The sequence below is a fragment of the Telmatherina bonti genome, assembly GCF_933228915.1.
Source record: "Telmatherina bonti genome assembly, chromosome: 9".
NCBI classification, from domain to species: domain Eukaryota; kingdom Metazoa; phylum Chordata; class Actinopteri; order Atheriniformes; family Telmatherinidae; genus Telmatherina; species Telmatherina bonti.
In genome coordinates, this window is record NC_136627.1 from 36,976,122 (window position 1) to 37,000,979 (window position 24,858).

At 50.1% G+C, this 24,858-nt stretch overlaps 1 protein-coding gene across 1 annotated transcript in view; it reads right to left on the minus strand.

Annotated features, from left to right (window-relative positions):
- Positions 1 to 324: 324 nt before the first annotated feature.
- Positions 325 to 24,858, minus strand: part of supt5h (SPT5 homolog, DSIF elongation factor subunit) — a 26,273-nt gene continuing 1,739 nt past the window's right edge. Inside the window, exons 3-30 of the mRNA XM_079246462.1 lie at positions 23,459 to 23,618; positions 23,314 to 23,379; positions 16,112 to 16,123; positions 15,971 to 16,040; positions 14,769 to 14,837; positions 14,415 to 14,480; positions 14,319 to 14,349; positions 14,174 to 14,242; positions 13,834 to 14,085; positions 12,717 to 12,806; positions 12,568 to 12,638; positions 12,388 to 12,493; positions 12,213 to 12,303; positions 11,060 to 11,196; positions 10,832 to 10,987; positions 10,193 to 10,339; positions 9,973 to 10,119; positions 9,756 to 9,881; positions 9,305 to 9,389; positions 7,927 to 8,034; positions 7,757 to 7,859; positions 7,553 to 7,680; positions 3,411 to 3,516; positions 3,175 to 3,333; positions 2,876 to 3,044; positions 2,210 to 2,407; positions 750 to 845; positions 325 to 631 (exon numbers count right to left, since the gene is read on the minus strand). Coding sequence (XP_079102588.1) covers positions 491 to 631; positions 750 to 845; positions 2,210 to 2,407; positions 2,876 to 3,044; positions 3,175 to 3,333; positions 3,411 to 3,516; positions 7,553 to 7,680; positions 7,757 to 7,859; positions 7,927 to 8,034; positions 9,305 to 9,389; positions 9,756 to 9,881; positions 9,973 to 10,119; positions 10,193 to 10,339; positions 10,832 to 10,987; positions 11,060 to 11,196; positions 12,213 to 12,303; positions 12,388 to 12,493; positions 12,568 to 12,638; positions 12,717 to 12,806; positions 13,834 to 14,085; positions 14,174 to 14,242; positions 14,319 to 14,349; positions 14,415 to 14,480; positions 14,769 to 14,837; positions 15,971 to 16,040; positions 16,112 to 16,123; positions 23,314 to 23,379; positions 23,459 to 23,618 — 3,159 coding nt within the window. The 3' untranslated portion in view covers positions 325 to 490. The remainder of the gene's footprint in view (positions 632 to 749; positions 846 to 2,209; positions 2,408 to 2,875; positions 3,045 to 3,174; positions 3,334 to 3,410; positions 3,517 to 7,552; positions 7,681 to 7,756; positions 7,860 to 7,926; positions 8,035 to 9,304; positions 9,390 to 9,755; positions 9,882 to 9,972; positions 10,120 to 10,192; positions 10,340 to 10,831; positions 10,988 to 11,059; positions 11,197 to 12,212; positions 12,304 to 12,387; positions 12,494 to 12,567; positions 12,639 to 12,716; positions 12,807 to 13,833; positions 14,086 to 14,173; positions 14,243 to 14,318; positions 14,350 to 14,414; positions 14,481 to 14,768; positions 14,838 to 15,970; positions 16,041 to 16,111; positions 16,124 to 23,313; positions 23,380 to 23,458; positions 23,619 to 24,858) is intronic.

The following is a 24,858-nucleotide window of genomic DNA, read 5'->3' on the forward strand; positions in this document are numbered from 1 at the left end:
GATTTGATTTTCCCACCCCTACTAGTTACCATGGTAACTCGGCCCGGATCAGACCGGTTCTGTGGCAGTAGTTACCATGGTAACTCGGTCCGGATCAGACCGGTTCTGCGGGACTAGTTACAACGGTAGTGTCGTGGTCCGGATCAGACCGGTTACCATCATGAATGTAAGTGTTGTGTTGATGAGTATCTTCCCGTCCCGGATGGTACCAGCATCTGGACCGTCCTCTTACAGGAAGTGATGTCATGTAGCGCCCCCGGTGGAAAAGCGGCTCCATCCTCGGCAGTTTCGGGCCACTGAGATAAAAACTCCCTGACAAACGGAACTGCTTCACAGTTTATTGACACGATGATTTAAAGCTCCAACATCTGACAGAACGATGAGAAGCACTAAAACCGGGTTGAGACACAGAACAGAAAAAGGTAAAACAGCGAGCGAGCAGAGAGACAAGGACAGGCCGCCATGTTGGCGGTACCACCGCCGTCTGGCTTCAGTGCTCCAGACGGCCCAGGAACCTCAGGTTGAGGATCTTCAGCTGGTCGTCCAGCTCCATGCGGACGATGCCGTCGTCTCCGTCGATGCTCAGCAGGATTCCCGTGGCCTCGCGGTCTTCTCCCAGAATCACCTTCACCTGCACGCACGGGACAGTTAATGTCTGTGTAACCATGGCAACGCATGCTAACGCTCCCGCTTTCTCAGATACATGGAGTCTTCCAGAATGAGCCCGTCTGAGGGGCGGGGGGCGTTACCTTGTTGTTCTTGGTGGGTGTGACGGGCTCCAGGTGGTCGCTGCTGATGCTCACCACCTTCTCCGTCTCCTGCATGAACACCGAACACATCCCTCCCTGCAGACGCACCGCCAGGAAAACAACACAAACACAAAAACCACGTCTCAGTAACGCAGATCTACTTTTTTACTTTGATCTCAGCTCAGCGGTGAACGTTTCAGACTTTCACATTAAATACATAAACAGGAGAGCAGCAGAAACGCGCTGCTGTCTGTCTCCAGAGTCTAGTTAAAGACCAGAAAGAAAGACGTTCTGGGAAAGCTCTGCAGATGGAGACCAAACAGATACATCTGTAAACTCTTAACTGGTCGGGAATCAGCTGAAGCGACTCCAAACAACACGGCAGATCTCAGCGTGACGCTCCAGAAACTACTGGAAGCTGCTGATGGTGCAGGAATGTTTCTCCAGAAGCGTTGCTTCACTTCTCTGAACCTGTTCGCAGCATTTTTCCAACAACAGCAGAGACTTCAGACTCGACTCCTGAACGAACTGGTATCTGTTTTATTTATTCCTGATCTCCTGACCGCAGGATCAGATTCATCCACTCGGCACGGAAATAAGACGCTAATTAGCTGCTAGGCTAATCTGTTGCTGCGCCATCTTTTATTCTACAGATTAAAAAAACTGGAACTTTAATGCTGCATTCACCACGTCCATCTACAAACTCACCTGGACAGGTTACATTAGCATCTATGTTTAGCATCTACATTAGAAACTACATTAGCATCTATGTTTAGCATCTATATTAGAAACTACATTAGCATCTACTTTAGCATCTTCATTAGAAACTACATTAGCATCTACTTTAGCATCTTCATTAGAAACTACATTAGCATTTATTTTAGCATCTTCATTAGAAACTACATTAGCATCTATGTTTAGCATCTATATTAGAAACTACATTAGCATCTACTTTAGCATCTTCATTAGAAACTACATTAGCATTTATTTTAGCATCTTCATTAGAAACTACATTAGCATCTACTTTAGCATCTTCATTAGAATCTCAAATAGCATCTACGCTAGCATCCACAGTACGTTAGAATCTATGTTAGCATCTATGTTAGCAACATACTATTATAACATTCAATATGGTACCATTAAACTGGGACCAGTAAACCATCAGACCCTCCCTGGATAAACTTAAACTGGGACCAGTAAACCATCTGACCCACCCTGGATAAACTTAAACTGGGACCAGTAAACCATCAGACCCTCCCTGGATAATATCAAACAGGGACCAGTACACCATCAGAACCACTGGATAGAAGTGGTTTTACTGGGTTTGTTTACCAGAACTAAATGACAGGAACTGGAGAACTGTTTTGTCGTGTAACCATGGAAACCTCTGAGCTGCAGATCGCCTGTATAAACAGTGGAGTAGAAAGAAAGGCTGGTTTGATCTGGACCCCATTTCTCACCGTGATGCTCCTGATGACCCCAATCTGGCCCATCAGGTCCATGACGGAGTCCTTGACTCGGACCAGGATGTCTGTGGTCACCCAGTCGCTGTTGCCCTGCTCAATGTTGGAGCCGGGGGTGTGAGGGTTGTAGCCGCCAGGAGAGGGCGCTCCGGGGGTCATGGGACTGTAGCCCACTGGACTGGGACTGGGACTGGCCTGTGGAGACAGGAAGAGGAGACAAGTCCTGGTTCGAGACGACCCCGAGGTTCCACCGTGATGCTGGTAAATAAATAATGTTCCAATCAAGAGTTCTGGATCATTTCAGGATGAACTAATCCCATTCCAGCTGATCGGTCGTGTTCATGAGACGAGTCTGTTTCATCGGGTTTCAGCAGGTAAAGTGAAGTATCATTGGCATAGCGACGGACATTTTCTCCTCTTTTTGTCCTGAAGAAGCCTGCGTGAAAACTAAAGCGTCCAGAACCCAGTGAAACACCAGAACTGAGGATCTTCTGGGCTTTAGTCCAGCCTTAGAGGACCATTACCTTTCTGTCTTTGACATTATTGACCAGGTCAGAATCTGGTGATCTAAGAAGAAACACTGATCAGTATTTCTAGACGCGTCGCGTCTTCGTAGTCGGAGGTTCTGACCCGAGTCTCTAAAGGTAAGGACTGTTCTGGTACCTGGTAGGCCATGGGGGAGGGCGTGGGGTGGTAGCTGGCTGGTGAGTGTGTGTTCTGGTATCCGACAGGCGAGGGCGCCACCTGGTGGTAGCTCTGTGGACTGGGGCTGGGCTGGTAGGAGCCCTGTGGGGACGGGGCGGCGTATGGAGAATACTGCTCTGTGTTATACCTGGACAGACCAGAAGACGGGTTACAGCGAGACACAAAGAGGACCAAACCATCTGCTGAGACCTTCTTCCGGTCCCTGCAGGTCCTCAGACCATTTCCTCCAGTCCGGCTTCATGCTGGTCGTTACTCACATAGCTGGCGTCCCAGGAGTCTGAGGGTTGTACTGAGGGTTGACCTGCGGAGACGGGACTTCTGGGTAACCTGGGGTCTGCGGGTTGGGGGTTGCTCCATAGCCTTGAGGAGACGGCGAGGGCTCGTCGTCGAAAGGAAAGTCGTAGTCTTCATCGTTTCTGTGGAGACGACACAAAATCTACGTTAAAGGAAGAAAACCATGCCGAACCTGAAGGTTGACGGGACGGTGCCTTACCTGGAAGGTGTGTTAGGATTGCTGGGATCCCAAGCGCCGCTCTGACCTGGCGTCCTGCTCCCATCATGCAGCGGGGTCTGAGACCCGTAGTGAGGCGTACGACTTCCTGTTGGACGTCGACATAAATACTGAGGATTTACAACCGCTTCCGTTTATTTTCTGCAGAACTCGTGGTAAATCTTGTAACGGTGATGGGGTGATGTCAGAATAGCTCCAGCAGAAGACCATCAGAAGTTTCCTGCTACAAAGGCTACGCTTACATTATGTTTTTGATTTGGAGTAACATCATCCTCCCGCAGGCTGTCATGGAAACACGTCGTTAAACAATTCGCTTCAGATCGGTGGGTTGGGAAGGGTTCTGGTTGGACAGGGCGGACATGACGTTCTGTCGTCCACCAGAAACAAAGTCCACTTCCTGCTTCTCGTCTGTTCGATCCCAACATGGAAAACTACGTAATAAGTACCAGTTTCGTGCTATTTTGGTTTTATACTTAAAGTATCGGCTCAATACGACTCTTGAGAAGCTGAGAGGAAGGAAAATAAAGTACCAGAGACGGGAGGCAGAAGACCGCATGGAATATGTGCGTCATCTGGAAGGGACGAGGTAGCGAGTGCAGAACAATCGGAATCAACTTCAAGAGCAATTCATGTTTACATGATGGAGGGATTAATCAGTTCAGATTAAAAATGTGAATAAACCAGCTGGTGTAAGGGGGGCCCTACACCAGTGTTCCCAGATGGGGTCAGGGAACGGGGTGTATAAAAGGACGCCATTACAGGCTGAATGCTAGTTCACCTAGTCCACTGGCGGTCAACTCCCTGCAGCAAGTAAAACTTCGGTTCCTTCTCACTGACCACAGTTTTCCTCCAACAAGAACCTGACTGAGACCGAATTTCTGGAACCACAACCGGTTTGATAAAAGGCAACTATAAAGCTGAGAACTCCACCTGTGGAGTTCCACAAGGCTCCATGTCGGGCCCCTGCTGTTCAACACCTACACTCTCATTATGACTAACAGCATGTAGATGTTCTGACTGACTAGGGATGCACCAATACCAGTATCAGTATCAGCTCAACATCAAGTGTGTGTACTCGTACTTGGTATTAAAAAAAAGTGTACCGATACCACAACCAATACCACACTAGTCAGCCAGCGCAGATGTGTTTGATGCTTCGGACATGTTTTAAAAGAAATAAATGCCTTGAATGTTAAAATGTGACATTTTTTGTTCCATTAAAACAGTGATCCTCACTGTTAATTCAACAAGAGCCAATATACTAAGTCAATATACTAAGACAAGAGAAGAGCCTCCACCCCCCAAGAAAAGCGTTCCCACGCTACGTATCCTGCTACGTTGCCAAATCAGTAGCATTCAGCTTTTTAGCAAGGAATGGTTATCCTACATATTACACGGAGTAACGGCTTCTTATGCAACAGTATATGGTGAAAATACAGTAATGCCTCCAGAATGTGGGCGTTTCTTTTTCATTATATATACGCAGCAGCTCTTTGGTGGAGTTTGGTGCAGCTGAAATCAGCCAGAACTGGCAACTCTGACAGGGTCAGTTAGGGCCGTTAGGACAGCAAAGTTTCTGCAAGCAGCCTGCAGCTCTTGTTTGTGGAGAGAACTGCAGCGTTGAGGATCATTATGACTTGTTTAGATGCGTTTTCAGAAAGCCAGCGGCTGCTTCACGAGCCGCAAGGCAAGAGTCAGAGAGCTGCATGCGATGAGGAACACGGCACTAAAAGCTGGATCTTTGTTTCCAAAACCACACATTTATAGTTGTATTTAGGTAAAATGTGCCAAATCAGAATAAAACTTGTTGAAATTGTTCGATCTGTCATATTATATTTGTACTGGTGAGGTAACTTCAGAAAGGATGGGTCATTCATTACAAGCTAATGAAATCTGACACAGTTATAACAGCAGTAATAACCACAATAATGTTCACATAAACAGATCTGGTATCAGCAGATATTCAAGTTTCAGATATCTGTATCCGATCGGAACTCCCATAAAGTCCATATGACTGTGACTGGTTATGCTGATGACACACAAATCTACTACAGGAGACCGAAACACCGATCAAACTGATCAAATAAAGATCAGATGTGCCATAACGTCCTTCAGTTAAACGAAGACAGAAATGAAAAGTGAGAGAAGGTGCAGAAAACGGCAACAAAGCCGGAATCCAGGAGCGGTTCTGAACTCATTTCAGCATCATGTTTCCAGTGAAGTCGGCATTTATCACTGACGACTCGGCAGGATTTCTGCGTCTTAGACCCTGAAGGTCGACATTTTAAATGACTCAGCTTTGTGGCTTGTCTGATCTGCTTTTTTATACAGTTAAATCATCTGAATGAACATCCTCCCAGTGATTCCAGCATTTTGGCAGGTTTGTATGCTTAACATTAGCATTTCCTAAAAGCAAACTTTTTGTCTTATTCTTTAATTTAAGAGTAGAAATGTCTTCATTTCCACAACAGAAGAGACATTATGATAATTTCTCTGAGTCACGCCGATACCTCGTCAATATATGTTGTTTGACAAGGTAAATAAAGACCAAAAAATCCCAAAAATAATGAAAACAAAACCTTACTGACTGCATATGTTCCCACTTATAACACATCATAAAACAGCATAGATGTTCCTAGTCTTAGAGCCAAACTAAACCAAAATCCAGACTGGGCTAGGCTAAGCTAAGCTAAGCTAAGCTAAGGGGTGTTTTACAGTTAATATTTAGTCATTCAAGCATGAGCACATCTCTCATGTGAAATACAACAATAAGCCTGTTATTCATTGTTTAAACAGTCTTTTGGAAGGAAAACGTTTCAGTTTGTTGATCTTGGTGGGATTTAGTCGGGCATCTGGAAAGATTTAGCAAAGCCCAAAGCTTCAGGTGAAAAACGGGTTAATTAGCCTCAAAGTAAAATCTGGTCTTGTTTAATCTGACCACAAAGTCTCAGCAGGTTTCATCGATGCCTGACTTTCTGCAAAACGGTCCGATTCCCCAGAAGGAATGACAACAGCGAGGCTTCAGACAGCTGTGGTCTGAGAAACGCAGCAGCTCAGACCAGTCCGGCTTATTCAGAGTTTTCAACTCACCTTTTTCACCAGTAAACTATCAGAAATGTGTTTTATTCAACATCTGTCCAAAGACAAAACGTTTATTTTCACAGGTTTAAACGTGACGAAAATCTGAGATCTGGAAACACTTGGGCCTCATTTTCACCATCGGGTCGAGTCCGGATGGGTAACTGTTACCTGAGAGGTGGGGAATCGATCCGGGTATCGACCCCAGTATCGGCCTGAATATTGGTCCGAATATCGGTTTGACTACCGGCGCGAGTATCAGTCCGAGTATCGGCCACAGTGCCATACGTATCTCAGCTACATGACAACACAGTTCTACCTGGACTTCTTCATCCACCACACGGTGCTTCCCAACAAATTCAAAAGACTTGATCAATAAACAACCTGCTGCTGTAAACAAGGGGATGTTCCGACTGTGAGACGGGGAACGCTTAATGTCTTTAGGAAACTAAATCTAAGCGAACCAGAAAAACCTGCAGAGTGTGAAGTTCAGCACCGACTTGCTCCAACTCGCTCACATGACCTACGCTGTCATACAGGAAGTGACCTGACGCTCCACCCTCAGATGGATCAGCCAGACTGGTCCCCAGTGGGACGGTGGTGTCGGGGCCAACTGATGAAGGTCTATACAAGACAGGAAATTGTGTGTGTAAGGTGTGTGTTAGGCCAGCTTTGCCAGGAACGCGCTGTACGCGCAGAATGCCGTTTGTTTATGGACTGTGGACATATTGGAGTTTGAAATGGAAAATAAATCGGCTTTTAAACCGCAACTGCAGCGTCTGGACAATTTATCAACATCATCCACATCGGGTAAAGTGAGTCAGCAAAACTTTCCGGATCGTAACGTTCCAGTGGCTTAAAGCGTTGGCTTAGCCCCTTCAGGTGGCCATGAGGGTACCCTGCAGTGCGAGCACACCCCGACCGGTTTCCGGGACGACGACCCCCCCATCTGCAGACCTCATCACGCTAAGCTAACCTCAGCTACGAAGACGCAGTTCGGCAGAAAGTTGTGTGAAACTACGATGCGTCGGAGCGGCGCCTCCTACCGTCGTGCAGCGGCGTCTGAGATCCGTACATGGGGGTCCTGGAGCCCGTTCCGTACATGGGGGTCTGGGAGCCGTACATGGGGGTGCGTCCGTGAGTGGAGGTCATGCCGGCGTGCCTCTTGGCGCCCCTGCAGGAAAGATGGAGGCTTTAACTCAGCTGGATGGACAGACAGACACGAGCTGCACAGCGGGAGGTTTACGGACATGGTGGTGAGTCGCTGTCGGTCCACGGAGATGGTCTGACAGGTGGAGTGCAGCTCCACTCGGGCCGTCGACTCCGTGGCGTCCTTCACCACACCGATGTAACCTAGGAAACCGAGACGCCGTCTTTATGCTGCCATGAAAAAACAAGGATGTTGCTTCCTTAGACTGACCTTTGTAAGGACCCTGGGAGATCCGGACCGTCTGACCAATCAGCTCGTTGTCTCGCCGTCCTCGGCCCCGCCCCATTCCTCCCCCGCCGCCTCCTCTCTGCTGGACACCTGCAGGACGGTGACGGTTTTATTCAGACGGTAAAACAGCAGACAGACAGACAGAGTCTGCAGAAGCCCAGCTCAGATCCGTCACCACAGAAGAAGAAACGTTTCGTCGTTATGAAACCAAAAACGCTAAAATCTGCTGGAAAACACGCAAATATTTTCCTTCTTCTTCTTCACCTCGCTAAATCACCTCCCGTCAGATTAAAACACAGCAGACGTAATTATTCTAATCATAATAAAAACCGACTTCTATTAATGAAGCCAAAACGTTTATTCTAGACTAACTGTGACATCATCAATCAGACTGGATCAATACAGCTGATCTGATTATGTTCTATAGTTAATGGGAGCGGTCCTGCTCTGGGTTCTGGTTCTGCTCGGGGCTCCGGTCCTGCTCTGGGTTCTGGTTCTGCTCGGGGCTCCGATCCTGCTCTGGGTTCTGGTTCTGCTCGGGGCTCCGGTCCTGCTCTGGGTTCTGGTTCTGCTCGGGGCTCCGGTCCTGCTCTGGGTTCTGGTTCTGCTCGGGGCTCCGGTCCTGCTCTGGGTTCTGGTTCTGCTCGGGGCGCCGATCCTGCTCTGGGTTCTGGTTCTGCTCGGGGCTCCGATCCTGCTCTGGGTTCTGGTTCTGCTCGGGGCTCCGGTCCTGCTCTGGGTTCTGGTTCTGCTCGGGGCTCCGATCCTGCTCTGGGTTCTGGTTCTGCTCGGGGCTCCGATCCTGCTCTGGGTTCTGGTTCTGCTCGGGGCTCCGATCCTGCTCTGGGTTCTGGTTCTGCTCGGGGCTCCGATCCTGCTCTGGGTTCTGGTTCTGCTCGGGGCTCCGATCCTGCTCTGGGTTCTGGTTCTGCTCGGGGCTCCGATCCTGCTCTGGGTTCTGGTTCTGCTCGGGGCTCCGGTCCTGCTCTGGGTTCTGGTTCTGCTCGGGGCTCCGGTCCTGCTCTGGGTTCTGGTTCTGCTCGGGGCTCCGATCCTGCTCTGGGTTCTGGTTCTGCTCGGGGCTCCGATCCTGCTCTGGGTTCTGGTTCTGCTCGTGTTTGGGAAACCAGCTGCTTCCAGCCTGTCCTGGGACGGGTCCAGTTCCGGACCTCCCAGTGGTTCTGAGGAGATCCATTTAAATAAAACCAGATGCAGAACCAGGAAGAACCGGACCCCGAATCTAAACGATCCTTTGTTTCATGGAGCGGACGAAGGTGGGCGACGACCCGTCCTGCTGGAGTCCCGCCCGACGCGGCGAGGACGCTCGGGTTACAGGCGGGGAGACGTGCAGCGGACTCACCTCCTCCTCCGTGGTGCATGGGGCTGCTGATGCGAGGACTCATGGGGGCGAACCCCCCCACCGTGAAGTTGGTCACGTCCCTGGGCTGAAACAGAGGAGGCAGTTTCATCAGAACGCCGTCAGATGTCAGTAGGTTCTGATCCGGGTCGAGCTGAACCGGGTCCAGCTGAACCGGCTACAACATAGATGCTGACATCATCGAGACACAAACTAATAAATAAACATTTAAATATAATGATCAGGTTGGGAATTGATTAAAAGATAAATTAATGAATTAAAATCTAATAATTAAGAATAAAATCAACTGAAAGAAATAAACAGAAGACAACATTTAGCAGCTTTTCTATCAGAAAACAGACGTAAAGCGTCGTTTTAACAACGTTTAGTTCCCAAACAGCAAAATAAACCCGAATGGTAACCGCGACACGATGAAGAAGATGAAGATGGAGACCTTGGATCCTCCAGCCAGAACCAGGTGTCGGGTCTTGCAGACAAACATGCCTCCGTTCTCCACCAGCTTCTTGCAGTGCAGGAAGGCGAAGCCTCGGAACAGGTGTCGGATCTCCCCTTCGCGTCCCTGCAGGAGGAAGAGGAGCAGCAACACGTCAGCTCCACGCCCTCAGATACGCTCCTCAGCGTCTGGAAGCTGGAACCTCTCCACGCCTTACCGAGTGCGGCCCGTCGATGACCTTAACGATGTCTTTGACGTGGATGTTGTTCTGCTCCGAGTCGAGCGCCACGGCGAAGCGGTTGTCCTTCCTGCGGTTGACCGCCTGATGCCGGACGGTCAGAACCTTCCCATGCATGTTCAGCACCTGAGAGCAGATCAGCTGTGGGTCTGATGGCTGCAGAGGCCTCGTCCTCGTTGGCTCGGGATCAGGCTATTACCTGGAATGTTTCTCTCTCCAGCCGAACAATGACGCCGACCGTCTGAGGGTCCAGCTGGACCAACTCCCCCCACTCATGCTGCCCTCCGGCGTCAACACCGGACGCCGTCTCGGAGCAGAGCTGCAGGTCTCTGGGCAGAACCTTCAACTGCACAACGGGACGGGAGACGCCAGGCGGAGTTAAAAACAGCTCAGATTCCTTCTGAAACTTTGATCATATAAACTAAACGCCACGTTTAAGTCGGGGAAAAGTCCCCTTCATAACACCAGCTAGCTAGCAGCTGTATCATTAGCAGCTAGCCAGCAGCAAACCGCAGTATCATTACCAGCTAGCAGCTGTATCATTACCAGCTAGCTAGCAGCTGTATCACCAGCAGCTAGCTAGCAGCTGTATCACCAGCAGCTAGCCAGCAGCAAACAGCAGTATCATTACCAGCTAGCAGCTGTATCATCACCAGCAGCTAGCCAGCAGCTGTATCACCAGCAGCTAGCCAGCGGCTGTATCACCAGCCGCTAGCCAGCAGCTGTATCACCAGCAGCTAGCCAGCAGCTGTATCACCAGCAGGTAGCAGTAGCGTGTACCGCGGTTCATGAATTGATCCCGGAGCAGGTGGGGCAGATCAGGAATCGGAGCAGGTACCTCGTGCATGGTGAGGTCTGAGAAAAGGATGACAAAGTTCTCCTCCACTCTCACTATGAGGCCGGTGTCGCCTTCGTATCGGCCAGCGATCACCTTCACGTGGTCGCCCATCCGGAAATATTTCCTCAACTCGTGAGCCGGGAACTCTAGAGGGTCCTGGAGACAGAAAGACGCCATGAGGGTCGTGTGGCAGAGCGCCAGGCTTTATGCCGAGGAGTCCGTCTTTACCTTCAGGTCTTCGTGTTTGGGCATGATGGTGATCTTGTTGCCGTCCACGCTGAGGATTTTCCCCTGAAGGTTGATCAACTCTCCCTCACACACCTCCACGTTGTCACCAGCCTGAAGGTTGTGTTCACGCTCCTTTCCTGCAACACACACACACACACACACACACTGGATGTCGCGTCCGATACCAGCACCGGATTACGAAATTACAACTGGAACACAGGCAGCTAACAGCTGGAACACAGGCAGCTAACAGCTGGAACACAGGCAGCTAACAGCTGGAACACTTGCAGCTAACAGCTGGAACACAAGCAGCTAACAGCTGGAACACAAGCAGCTAACAGCTGGAACACAGGCAGCTAACAGCTGGAACACAGGCAGCTAACAGCTGGAACACTTGCAGCTAACAGCTGGAACACTTGCAGCTAACAGCTGGAACACTTGCAGCTAACAGCTGGAACACTTGCAGCTAACAACTGGAACACAAGCAGCTAACAGCTGGAACACAAGCAGCTAACAGCTGGACAACAAGCAGCTAACAGCTGGACAACAAGCAGCTAACAGCTGGAACACTTGCAGCTAACAGCTGGAACACTTGCAGCTAACAACTGGAACACAAGCAGCTAACAGCTGGACAACAAGCAGCTAACAGCTGGACAACAAGCAGCTAACAGCTGGAACACAAGCAGCTAACAGCTGGACAACAAGCAGCTAACAGCTGGACAACAAGCAGCTAACAGCTGGACAACAAGCAGCTAACAGCTGGAACACAAGCAGCTAACAGCTGGACAACAAGCAGCTAACAGCTGGACAACAAGCAGCTAACAGCTGGAACACTTGCAGCTAACAGCTGGAACACTTGCAGCTAACAGCTGGAACACTTGCAGCTAACAGCTGGAACACTTGCAGCTAACAGCTGGAACACAAGCAGCTAACAGCTGGACAACAAGCAGCTAACAGCTGGACAACAAGCAGCTAACAGCTGGACAACAAGCAGCTAACAGCTGGAACACAAGCAGCAGGTACCGGTACCGACTCTTGGAATTAACAGACAACTGGAACACGTCAGTAAACGCACCTGAAGAAACATCAGAATTTCAAAGCGTGTGGAGTCGTTACCAGGAGTGGAACGGGAATCGAACACGAGTGTTCTCACCTGACTCGGTGACCACCTCCAGGTCGATTCCCTCTGGCTGGTCTTCGAACTTCTCCAGCTCCGACAGTGTGGGCTTCACGCCGTCTGTGATCTGTCGGAGACAAAGCGAAGCGGTTGAGGTTTGGTGGTTTCCGCGGCAACGTGAGGTCTGACCAGATGCTGGCGTCCTCCTCACCACAGCGGACATGGCGAAGCTCTTGAACAGGAATCCTTTCCGGCTGTAGCGGTTCCCCTCAAAGATCATGAAGTCTCCGTCGTGGCTGACCTCTCCGCCCAGCGACCTGCGCACACATCTCCAGCGTTTCCATTTCCGTCCAGACTCTCAGAAAAACCACATCAGCGGGTCGGATCTTACCGGATCTTTTCCGCATCAAACAGCCTCTGTCCCGGCCTCTTGAACTTCTTCCTCTTGGCGAACCAGTCTTTCTGCAGGACACAGCAAACACCTCAGCCATCTCTGAGTAGTGTAGGAGGATAAAAACACCGACCGTGTCCCGGTCCTACCAGACTCATCTTGGCCTTGATGCGGTCCAGATCTATCCGGGGAATCATCTTCAGAGAGATGGTGTTCTGGCTGGGTTCGACGTAGTCCACCTGGAGAACAAGTCACAAAATGACGACTGACAGGCTGTTTCAGGCCATCCAACACAACATCCATCTTTTCTCCTCACGTTTCCAACACAGGCCATTTATGAAAGATGGACGGAGCCTCTGGCAGTAAAAAGTGAAGCCTGTGCGGAAGTGCATAAACATGCAGTTTCCCCTTCATCCACTAGGGGCTGCAAAACAAAGCAAATCCCCATAGACTCCCATGTTAAAAAGACCAACTTCACAGCGTTTACAGCAGAAACAAACATGTTTACAGCAGAAATAAACATGTTTATGACACTCCATTTTCGGTTAAACAGATCAGGTTTACCTTCATGACAACTGTGGGGGGAGTAGGGGAGGGAAAATCGAATCGAAAAATAGAAAATCTGGATTTTTGTTTCACAATTATAAAGTCGATTTTTTTATCTTTTTTTTTGTTAGGATTATAACCCTAACAAAATAAAAAAAGATATTTTTTTCAATTAAATATAATGAATCCACCATAAAAATGTTATTTTTATTGGTTTTATTTATCTTTTTACTTGTCTTCTTGGGCATTATAGCAGCAGAATGATGGTCTGGCAACTGTGTTCTACCCGATCTCCCGCTTCAAGTCAGAAGAACGTAGAACAACCGCGGTTTTTAGCCGGTTAACAACGTGACTTAGCTTTAGCCCGCTTACCTCCGTTAGCTGGTTAGCTCCTGTTATCTCCGGGTTAGCTCGGTTAGCTCTTAGCTACAGAAAGCTCGGAGTTCGCTCGATGTCAATCATCCACCATGACGCTCACAGCCCCCCTCTCAGCTCCACCTCTTTGCCCATATTTGTATTTTCCGGGCGAGACAACACGCATGCTCCTTCCAAGATGGTGATGGTAGGAACCGCCCACCGAGCTTCAATTCAGTTCTTCAGAAACCTACGGGTGACGTCACGGAGGCTCCGCCCATCTTTTATGTACAGTCTATGGTTTCCACATTAATCAGAAACATTTCCCCTCAAAGGAAACCAAACCATTCTGCACCCCGTCGCTACCTGGGCGATGTCATCCTTGTACAGGCCTCTCTTCAGCCGGACCCAGGATTTGGGCTTCAGGTTGGTCACCTCTTTGACCACCTTCAGGACGTCCGTCATCTCCTTGATGGGAACCATCTGCTGGTTCCAGAAGCCCATCCTGAGGTTTCCGATGCCCTCGATGGCCGCCTTCACGTGCGTCTGCTTGTACGACTCCACATATATGTAGCCTTTAACGTGATCGGGCGCCACTACCGACTTGATCTGCAGCGGCTGCAGGACACAGACACGAGTTTATCGGTTCTGTTTTAATCCCAACAATCACATGTCCGGTCATGTGACCACGAGCGGCACCTCTTACCGTGTCGGTGAACTGGTAGGCGATGAACTTCCTCATCAGAGCGATGACGGTCGCCCTCTCCTCTCCGATCTGCAGACACGACATGTGAGCTGATGTGTTTCCTGCTGGTGGGTGTGTGTGTTCGTGCACGTGTGTGTTTACACACCTTGCATTTGACCGTCCACAGGTTTGGATCCCTGGAGAGAGAAGAGACGTTAACAACAGGAATCCGGAAGCTGATTGGTGGATGGTGCTTACATACTTGACTCCAGGAAGCAGCTGCTGCTGGGTGATGTCATCAGACAGCTCCTCCGAGCCTCCGGAGTAGCTGCGCACCACAGAAGAAGAAAGAAAACATTTATTGTCTGGACAGATGCTGGTCGGATTTTTACATTTCACTGGTTTTTAATCTAAGTTAGCTCACTAGCTTAAGTTCTGGCTGTCATATGTAGCATAGCAACATGCTAGCCAGCATGTAGCATAGCAACATGCTACTTAGCATGTAGAATAGCAACATGCTATTTAACATGTAGCATAGCAACATAACTCAACTTAAATAATCCCACCTTGCATGTGAAACATAAAAAATGGGAAGATATGCAGCCGAAGTACTCACTGTTCGCCCGCTGAAGACTTGGCGTACTTCCTCATGTAGTACTCCCCCAGCGCCTCCTCTCTGGAGTCTCTGCAACACAACACGCTCCGTCAGGAAAACACACTCTGAAAACCTGCTGGAGAAGCTTCAGTCCAACATGGAACCCGGCCGGTTCAGATCTGGTTCCATCTGGTCCACGTCGCTCCTGCTGGGTTCTTATCCGTCCAGGAACCAGAAGAGGAAACTAGATGTTCACGTCCGACAGAGACATAACGGACCAATTAGAGAATGTGTGTTGGCAGCACCAGAGCCGGTCGTAGTTACGCAGTCATCACATTGTTGCTGCTCCTTCGTTCAGACTTTGTATCACCATGGAAACCATGGTCGAGCGTCTTACTTTTCTCAGCTTGCTCAAGCTAGAAGCTAGTAGCTAGCAACTAGCAGCTAGAAGTTAGCTTCTAGTAGCTAGCAACAAACAGCTAGTAGCAAGCAGCTAGTAGCTAGCTACTGTAACTAGCAGCTAGAAGTTAGTTTCTAGAAGCTAGCAGCTAGTCGCTAACAGCAAGCAACTAGTAGCAACCAGCTAGAAGTTAGCTTCCAGTAGCTAGCTACTGTAGCTAGCAGCTGGCCCCACAGATGTTCTGAAGCGGCCACAGTCCAGCTTCAGATCCTGGACTAGACCAGTTCTCTCTTCCTGCTATGCTCTTCAGCGTCCCCGGTCAGGTTGGGGGTCGTGGAGAGACGGGTCCATCTGGTAGTTCAGACTTGGACTGGGAAGGACCAGTTCTACACCCTCTTCAGGGTTTAACCAAACCAGTCTACGTGTGCAGTGTGGACCTGGAGACGACATCCGGTCGGGTCCTGTGGGGGTTTTCAGGGAGGATGGAGTACCGGACCCCTTCTACAAGCCTGTCCCTGCAGAACCGGTACCAGGGCTCTGTCCACGGTGCCAGCAGAGGGTCGGATTAGTCTTTCCCAAGTTTGTTCTGGATCTTCAATTCTGTTCAGAACTTCTACAACGAGAATCAGCCGTGGTGTGAAGGGGACCCAGTTCTGTGGACTCAGGATCCGGTCTCTGTATTTTTTGCAGATGATGTGGTTCTGCTGGCTCCATCGGGTCGTAATCTCCTAATCTGAGACCCCAGGTTGGGAATGAGGTCCAGAACCAACCTTGAACCTTGACCGGCACCAAGTTCCCACCCTGCAGAGACTAGATGAGTTACCTCCAGAGGTTCTGCAGCCGTCTGGATCCGGAATGATCCTCATCCGGAACCACATAGTCCAGGTTGGACACTGGGGGAGGAACATGTATTAGATCATAACGTTCATCCAGGTTATATTCAGGTAAAGAAAAAGAGTTTTACCTTCAGCCTCCTCTGCTCGGGTCGGTCCAGGAGGAGCGAGAACACGGGGGGGGGGGGGGGGGGGACATAAGTCAGACCGGAGGGATGATGAAGAGGATGAATGTGAAGGTGGAGGAGTGAGGAAGAGGATTGTGATCATGGAGTCAGGCAGCGGCAACACAAAGCATGATGGGAGAAAAAACAAAGTGATTAATGGCAACCAGAGACGCGTGGAGGCAGCGACAGACAGTAGCCACTCTTCATCATCATCATCATCATCGTCTATCTTCATCGTGCTGCGTTCACTGCCCCTCCAAAGCAGGAGATCATCTTGGGTTTGGTCCGTCTCATCGGGTCGTTTGTTTCTCCCCATAGACAACCGGGTCGGGATTTCTGTTTTGTTTCTACTGTCCCTCCACCGTCAGTGAGGATGACCATCATCATCCTCATCACAAGCTCAGCCCACATGTTAAAGATGAAACATGGCGCTCGCTCATCAGGCAGCAGATTCAGGCAAACGATCATGTCGTGATTCCTTGTTGTTCATCATGAACTTTATTTTGAAGGGATTTGCCCTCGGTGCTTCCTCACGACTCGCCACAAACACACAGCCGTGCTGGGATGAAGGGGGGGTGGGAGGGGTTAACACAGTCAGACGGGGGGGGGGGGGGCTTCCTCTACATGGATGTGAATGAAAACATGAGAGCAGGAGGATTACCGTTAACTGGAGACCACATGAAAGACAGCGAGGGACGCCGTGAGACAGAGAGAGCTGAGTCAGCAAACCTCACATGTGACATCACACACAGCTGATTTACTCTTCATCATCATCATCGCTGCAGTTTACACACGTCCTACTCTGACTATCAAACATCTGATCGTCATTTATTCATCATTTATTAAACAAACCATGTTTATAAATATTCACCTGGAAATATAATATTAATAATATAAAATTTCTTAAATTATTTATATCTTTTTAAGGGGTGGGGAAATTGAATCGAAATATCTGGATTTTTTGCTTCACAATTTGAAAATCAATTTTTTTCCCCCCAAATAAGAAGAATTTATGATCAATTTTTTGTCATTTTTATTCTCGTCTCGTCTTCGTGCCGTTTATCTGGGGTCGGGTCGCGGGGGCAGCAGCAGGGAAGACTTCCCTCTCCCCAGCCACATTTGCCAACTCTGCGGGGGGATCCCGAGGCGTTCCCAGGCCAGCCGAGAGATATAATCCCTCCAGCGTGTCCTGGGTCTTCCCCGGGGTCTCCTCCCAGAGGGACGTGCCTGGAACACCTCACCAGGGAGGTCCAGGAGGCATCCTGACCAGATGCCCGAGCCACCTCAACTGGTTCCTCTCGATGCGGAGGAGCAGCGGCTCTACTCTGATCTCCTCCTGGATGACCGAGCTCCTCACCCTATCTCTAAGGGAGAGCCCGGCCACCCTGCGGAGGAAACTCATTTCAGCCGCCTGTATACGAGATCTCCTTCTTTCGGTCACGACCCACAGCTCATGACCATAGGTGAGGGTAGGAACGTAGATCGACTGGTAAATCGAGAGCTTCGCCTTCTGGCTCAGCTCCTTCTTCACCACGACAGACCGGCGCAGAGTCCGCATTACTGCAGACGCCGCACCGATCCGTCTGTCGATCTCACGCTCCATCCTTCCCTCACTCGTGAACAAGACCCCGAGATATTTAAACTCCTCCACTTGAGGCAGGACCTGACCCCCGACCCGGAGAGGGCAATCCACCCTATTCCGGCTGAGGACCATGGTCTCAGATTTGGAGGTGCTGATTCTCATCCCAGCCGCTTCACACTCGGCCGTGAATCGCTCAAGCGACAGCTAGAGATCACGACCAGATGAAGCCAACAGGACCACGTCATCCGCAAAAAGCAGGGACCCAATCCTGAGGCCACCGAGCCGGATCTCCTCAACACCTCGGCTGCGCCTAGAAATTCTGTCCATATAAGTTATGAACAGAATCGGTGATAAAGGGCAGCCTTGGCGGAGTCCAACTCTCACCGGAAACGAATCCGACTTACTACCGGCAATGCGGACCAAGCTCTGACACCTGTCATACAGGGACCGGACAGCTTGTATCAGGGGGTCCGGTACCCCATACTCCCGGAGTACCCCCCACAGGAGCCCCCGGGGGACACGGTCGAACGCTTTCTCCAGGTCCATAAAACACATGTAGACTGGTTGGGCAAACTCCCATGCCCCCTCCAGGACCACAGAGAGGGTATAGAGCTGGTCCACTGTTCCGCGACCAGGACGAAAACCACACTGCTCCTCCTCAATCCGGGATTCGACTATCCGGCGGACCCTCCTCTCCAGGACCCCTGAATAGACCTTACCAGGGAGGCTGAGGAGTGTGATTCCCCTGTAATGGGAACACACCCTCCGGCCCCCCTTCTTAAAAAGGGGGACCACCACCCCAGTCTGCCAATCCAGCGGTACTGCCCCCGATGTCGACGCGATGCTGCAGAGGCGTGTCAGCCAGGACAGCCCCATAGCATCCAGAGCCTTAAGGAACTCCGGGCGGATCTCATCCACCCCCGGGGCCTTGCCGCCAAGGAGCTTTTTGACCACCTCAGCGACTTCAGCCCCAGAGATTGGAGAGTCCACCCCTGAGTCCACCAGCTCTGCTCCCTCATGGGAAGACGTGTTGGTAGGATTGAGGAGGTCTTCGAAGTATTCCCTCCACCGACCCACAACGTCCCGAGTTGAGGTCAGCAGCTCCCCACCTCCACTGTACACAGTGTTGATGGAGCACTGCTTCCTCCTCCTGAGCCGCCGGATGGTGGACCAGAATCGCCACGAAGCCGTCCGGAAGTCTTTCTCCATGGCCTCGCCGAACTCCTCCCATGCCCGAGTTTTTGCCTTGGCGACAGCCGAAGCCGCATGCCGCTTAGCCCGCCGGTACCCATCAGCTGCCTCCAGAGTCCCACAGGCCAAGAAGGCTCGATAGGACTCCTTCTTCAGCTTGATGGCATCCCTCACTGTTGGTGTCCACCAACGAGTCCTGGGATTACCGCCACGACAGGCACCAACGACCTTACAGCCACAGCTCCGGCTGGCCGCCTCAGCAATAGAGGCACGGAACACAGCCCATTCGGACTCAATGTCCCCCGCCTCACTCGGGACATGTTTGAAGCTCTGCTGAAGGTGGGAGTTGAAGCTCGCTCTGACAGGGGACTCAGCCAGGCGTTCCCAGCAGACCCTCACAACACGTTTGGGCCTGCCAGATCTGACCGGCTTCCTCCCCCACCATCTGAGCCAACTCACCACCAGGTGGTGATCAGTTGACAGCTCCGCCCCCCTCTTCACCCGAGTGTCCAAGGCATGTGGCCGCAGGTCCGACGATACGACTACAAAGTCGATCATCGAACTGCGGCCCAGGGAATCCTGATGCCAGGTGTACATATGGACACTCTTATTGTTGGAACATGGTGTTCGTTATGGACAATCCATGACGAGCACAGAAGTCCAATAACAAAACACCATTTGGGTTCAGAGGGGGGGGACCCTGCCTCCCAATCACTCCCCTCCAGGTTTCACTGTCATTGCCCACGTGAGCATTGATGTCCCCCAGCAGAACAATGGAGTCCCCAGAAGGAGCACCCTCCAGCACTCCCTCCAAGGACTCCAGAAAGGGTGGGTACTCTGAACTGCTGTTCGGTGCATAAGCACAGACAACAGTCAGGACCCGTCCCCCCACCCGGAGGCGGAGGGAAACTACCCTTTCATCCACCGGGGTAAACCCCAACGTGCAGGCACCAAGCTGGGGGCTGATGAGAATGCCCACACCTGCTCGGCGCTTCTCACCATGAGCAACTCCAGAGTGGAAGAAAGTCCAGCCCCTTTCGAGGGTACTGGTTCCAGAGCCCAAGCCATGCGTCGAGGTGAGTCCAACTATATCTAGCCAGAACTGCTCAACCTCGTGCACAAGCTCAGGCTCCTTCCCCACCAGAGAGGTGACGTTCCACGTCCCTAGAGCCAGCTTCTGCAGCCGGGGATCGGACCGCCAGGGTCCCCGCCCAGCTCACACTGCACCCGACCCCTACGGCTCCTCCCGCAGATGGTGAGCCCACGGGAGGCTGTCATTTTTATTGTTTTTTTTTGTTTTTTTTTATGGATCTTTTTACTTGTCTTCTTGGATATTATAGCAGCAGAAAGATGGTCTGGTTACTGTGTTGTTTTTTGAAGAAAAATCAGGAGCAAATAAACAGTTTTGTACATTTTTTTGTTTTTAAATCTGAAAAAATCAGTGATTTTAAAGAATTGTGAGAATCCCAATTTGAATTGAATCGGCACCCAAACAGTCGGAATGAAATCGAATGAAAGCATATCGTCACAGCGCGAATATACATTATATATACACACAATCACTATATTTATTTCAAGTTTAATATTTATTTAAAATTTTATTAATTTTTAAATATTTTTCCAGATCTTTTCTTTTTACAATATTTTAAGTATATAATAAAATGACATCACAGTATTTTACTTCAGTTTTTTTATTCTTGTTTTTGCTGTAAAGTTACCTTGAGGGGGATGAAATGCACTGAGAAATATTAGTATTAATTAAATATAATTTATTTTTATTATTATTGTTGTCCAGTTTAATATTTTTATTATAACGATTTAAGTTTGGACATGAAGGGGTTAAAACAGAATGAGCAATTTAATTCAACTAAAGTTGAATTTTTTTTTTTACTTTACTAATATTTTCATGTTTTTAAAGCTGCAGCGTATTTTGAAAGAATGTTAACAGGAAGTGACATCATCATCCTGTCCAGGTGGAAACAGACGTCTCTTAGCAACAACGTAGCGATGAAATGTGATAAATAGGTTATTGCAGCGTGTTCGCTCCGATGCTAGAAAACTATTCCACGGCCAGACTGAATTATGACCCTTCTCTCGCTCCGTAGTTTCCTGCAGCGGCACGTGAAGAAGAACACTGTAGCATTCTGGGTAAAAAAAACTTCCTCCTGCGATGAAGTCAGGATTTATGTAAACCGCTCCACGCCGCTGACATGTAAACCGCTCCACGCCGCTGACATGTAAACCGCTCCACGCCGCTGACATGTAAACCGCTCCACGCCGCTGACATGTAAACCGCTCCACGCCGCTGACATGTAAACCGCTCCACGCCGCTGACATGTAAACCGTTCCACGCCGCTGACATGTAAACCGCTCCACGCCGCTGACATGTAAACCGTTCCACGCCGCTGACATGTAAACCGCTCCACGCCGCTGACATGTAAACCGCTCCACGCCGCTGACATGTAAACCGCTCCACGCCGCTGACATGTAAACCGCTCCACGCCGCTGACATGTAAACCGCTCCACGCCGCTGACATGTAAACCGCTCCACGCCGCTGACATGTAAACCGCTCCACGCCGCTGACATGTAAACCGCTCCACGCCGCTGACATGTAAACCGTTCCACGCCGCTGACATGTAAACCGCTCCACGCCGCTGACATGTAAACCGCTCCACGCCGCTGACATGTAAACCGTTCCACGCCGCTGACATGTAAACCGCTCCACGCCGCTGACATGTAAACCGCTCCACGCCGCTGACATGTAAACCGTTCCACGCCGCTGACATGTAAACCGCTCCACGCCGCTGACATGTAAACCGCTCCACGCCGCTGACATGTAAACCGTTCCACGCCGCTGACATGTAAACCGCTCCACGCCGCTGACATGTAAACCGCTCCACGCCGCTGACATGTAAACCGCTCCACGCCGCTGACATGTAAACCGCTCCACGCCGCTGACATGTAAACCGCTCCACGCCGCTGACATGTAAACCGCTCCACGCCGCTGACATGTAAACCGTTCCACGCCGCTGACATGTAAACACTTCCACGCCGCTGACATGTAAACCGCTCCACGCCGCTGACATGTAAACCGCTCCACGCCGCTGACATGTAAACACTTCCACGCCGCTGACATGTAAACACTTCCACGCCGCTGACATGTAAACCGCTCCACGCCGCTGACATGTAAACCGTTCCACGCCGCTGACATGTAAACCGCTCCACGCCGCTGACATGTAAACCGCTCCACGCCGCTGACATGTAAACACTTCCACGCCGCTGACATGTAAACCGCTCCACGCCGCTGACATGTAAACACTTCCACGCCGCTGACATGTAAACCGCTCCACGCCGCTGACATGTAAACCGTTCCACGCCGCTGACATGTAAACCGCTCCACGCCGCTGACATGTAAACCGCTCCACGCCGCTGACATGTAAACACTTCCACGCCGCTGACATGTAAACCGCTCCACGCCGCTGACATGTAAACACTTCCACGCCGCTGACATGTAAACCGCTCCACGCCGCTGACATGTAAACCGCTCCACGCCGCTGACATGTAAACACTTCCACGCCGCTGACATGTAAACCGCTCCACGCCGCTGACATGTAAACCGCTCCACGCCGCTGACATGTAAACCGCTCCACGCCGCTGACATGTAAACCGCTCCACGCCGCTGACATGTAAACACTTCCACGCCGCTGACATGTAAACCGCTCCACGCCGCTGACATGTAAACCGCTCCACGCCGCTGACATGTAAACCGCTCCACGCCGCTGACATGTAAACCGCTCCACGCCGCTGACATGTAAACCGCTCCACGCCGCTGACATGTAAACACTTCCACGCCGCTGACATGTAAACCGCTCCACGCCGCTGACATGTAAACCGCTCCACGCCGCTGACATGTAAACCGCTCCACGCCGCTGACATGTAAACCGCTCCACGCCGCTGACATGTAAACCGCTCCACGCCGCTGACATGTAAACCGCTCCACGCCGCTGACATGTAAACCGCTCCACGCCGCTGACATGTAAACCGCTCCACGCCGCTGACATGTAAACCGCTCCACGCCGCTGACATGTAAACCGTTCCACGCCGCTGACATGTAAACCGCTCCACGCCGCTGACATGTAAACCGTTCCACGCCGCTGACATGTAAACCGCTCCACGCCGCTGACATGTAAACCGCTCCACGCCGCTGACATGTAAACCGCTCCACGCCGCTGACATGTAAACCGCTCCACGCCGCTGACATGTAAACCGCTCCACGCCGCTGACATGTAAACCGCTCCACGCCGCTGACAATTTTCCTCATCAGGACGCAAAGCGGCTTCGTTTCCATGGAAACGTCTCCTCAGCATCCTCACCGTGACGGCGGAGTCTCACCTTTCTCCAGAATGTCCTCTGCTCCTTCCTCCCACTGCTCCTCGTCATCGTCTTCATCGTCCACATCTAAACAGACAGAGGGACAGTTAGAGCTTCCTGTCCGTCACCGGGACAACGGCGCCGAGGGACAGGCGTGGTCTCGCACCGGCCTCGTCCAGGATGAAGCCGCCGTGTCTCGGCTTCTTCCTCGGACGATCTTCGTCATCGTCTTCCTCCTCTTCTTCGTCATACTCCTCCTCATCCTCCAGGTCCTCCCCCTCCTCGTCTGCTACCTTGTCACTGCCCACAGGACTGGCCGCCTCCTCCTGGTGACGCAACACATCTGGATGAATGTCCGGTTTAACCAGGTTAACATCCGGTTTAACCAGGTTAACATCTGGTTGAACCCAGATAATGTCTGGTTTAACCAGGTTAATACCTGGTTTAACCAGGTTAACATCTGGTTGAACCCAGATAATGTCTGGTTTAACCAGGTTAACATCCGGTTTAACCAGGTTAATACCTGGTTTAACCAGGTTAACATCTGGTTGAACCCAGATAATGTCTGGTTTAACCAGGTTAATACCTGGTTTAACCAGGTTAACATCCGGTTTAACCAGGTTAACATCTGGTTGAACCCAGATAATGTATGGTTTAACCAGGTTAACATCTAGGTTAACCAGGTTAACATCCGGTTTAACCAGGTTAACATCTGGTTGAACCCAGATAATGTCTGGTTTAACCAGGTTAACATCTAGGTTAACCAGGTTAACATCCGGTTGAACCAGGTTAACATCTGGTTGAACCCAGATAATGTCTGGTTTAACCAGGTTAACATCTAGTTTAACCAGGCCAACATTTAGTTTAACCAGGTTAACATCTAGTTTAATCAGGCCAACATTTAGATTAACCAGGTTAACGTCTGGTTGAACCAGGTTAACATCTAGTTTAACCAGGCCAACATTTAGATTAACCAGGTTAACGTCTGGTTGAACCAGGTTAACGTCTGGTTGAACCAGGTTAACGTCTGTAAATGTACTAGATGAGATGCTGACATGTGAAGAGACAATAAACCAGAGATCCACTAATCCTGCAGCTGCTGCCTTCGTCCAACACATCAGAGTAAAATAAACGTGTCGTCAGCGAACCTCTGCGGAGCGGGATGACATGCAGAAGAAGAATTCAGCCATTTGCTTCAGGCTACATCTTTTTTTTTTATTTTAATGCTTTATGTTAACTCACAGTTAACAAGTTACAGTTCACAGTGAATGACACTGCAATAATTTACAAAAGAACTTAATTGAGGAAAACAAAAAAGCCATTGTTTGTCTTTAAGACATTATTATATAATTTTTAAATTCTTAAAACAACAGAATAAAATAAAATAGAATTTTGTTGAGGGGTTATTTTCAAATAAAATGTTTAGGCGTGTTCAAAGACAAAGGATCTGAAGTTCAGAGACGAGAGACTCCAACATTGTTTTGTATAACTCAAGTATCAACTGATTTTCCTCTGCTAATAGGGATGTTATGTAGTTTTTTATTTCAATTTTAAAACTATTTATTT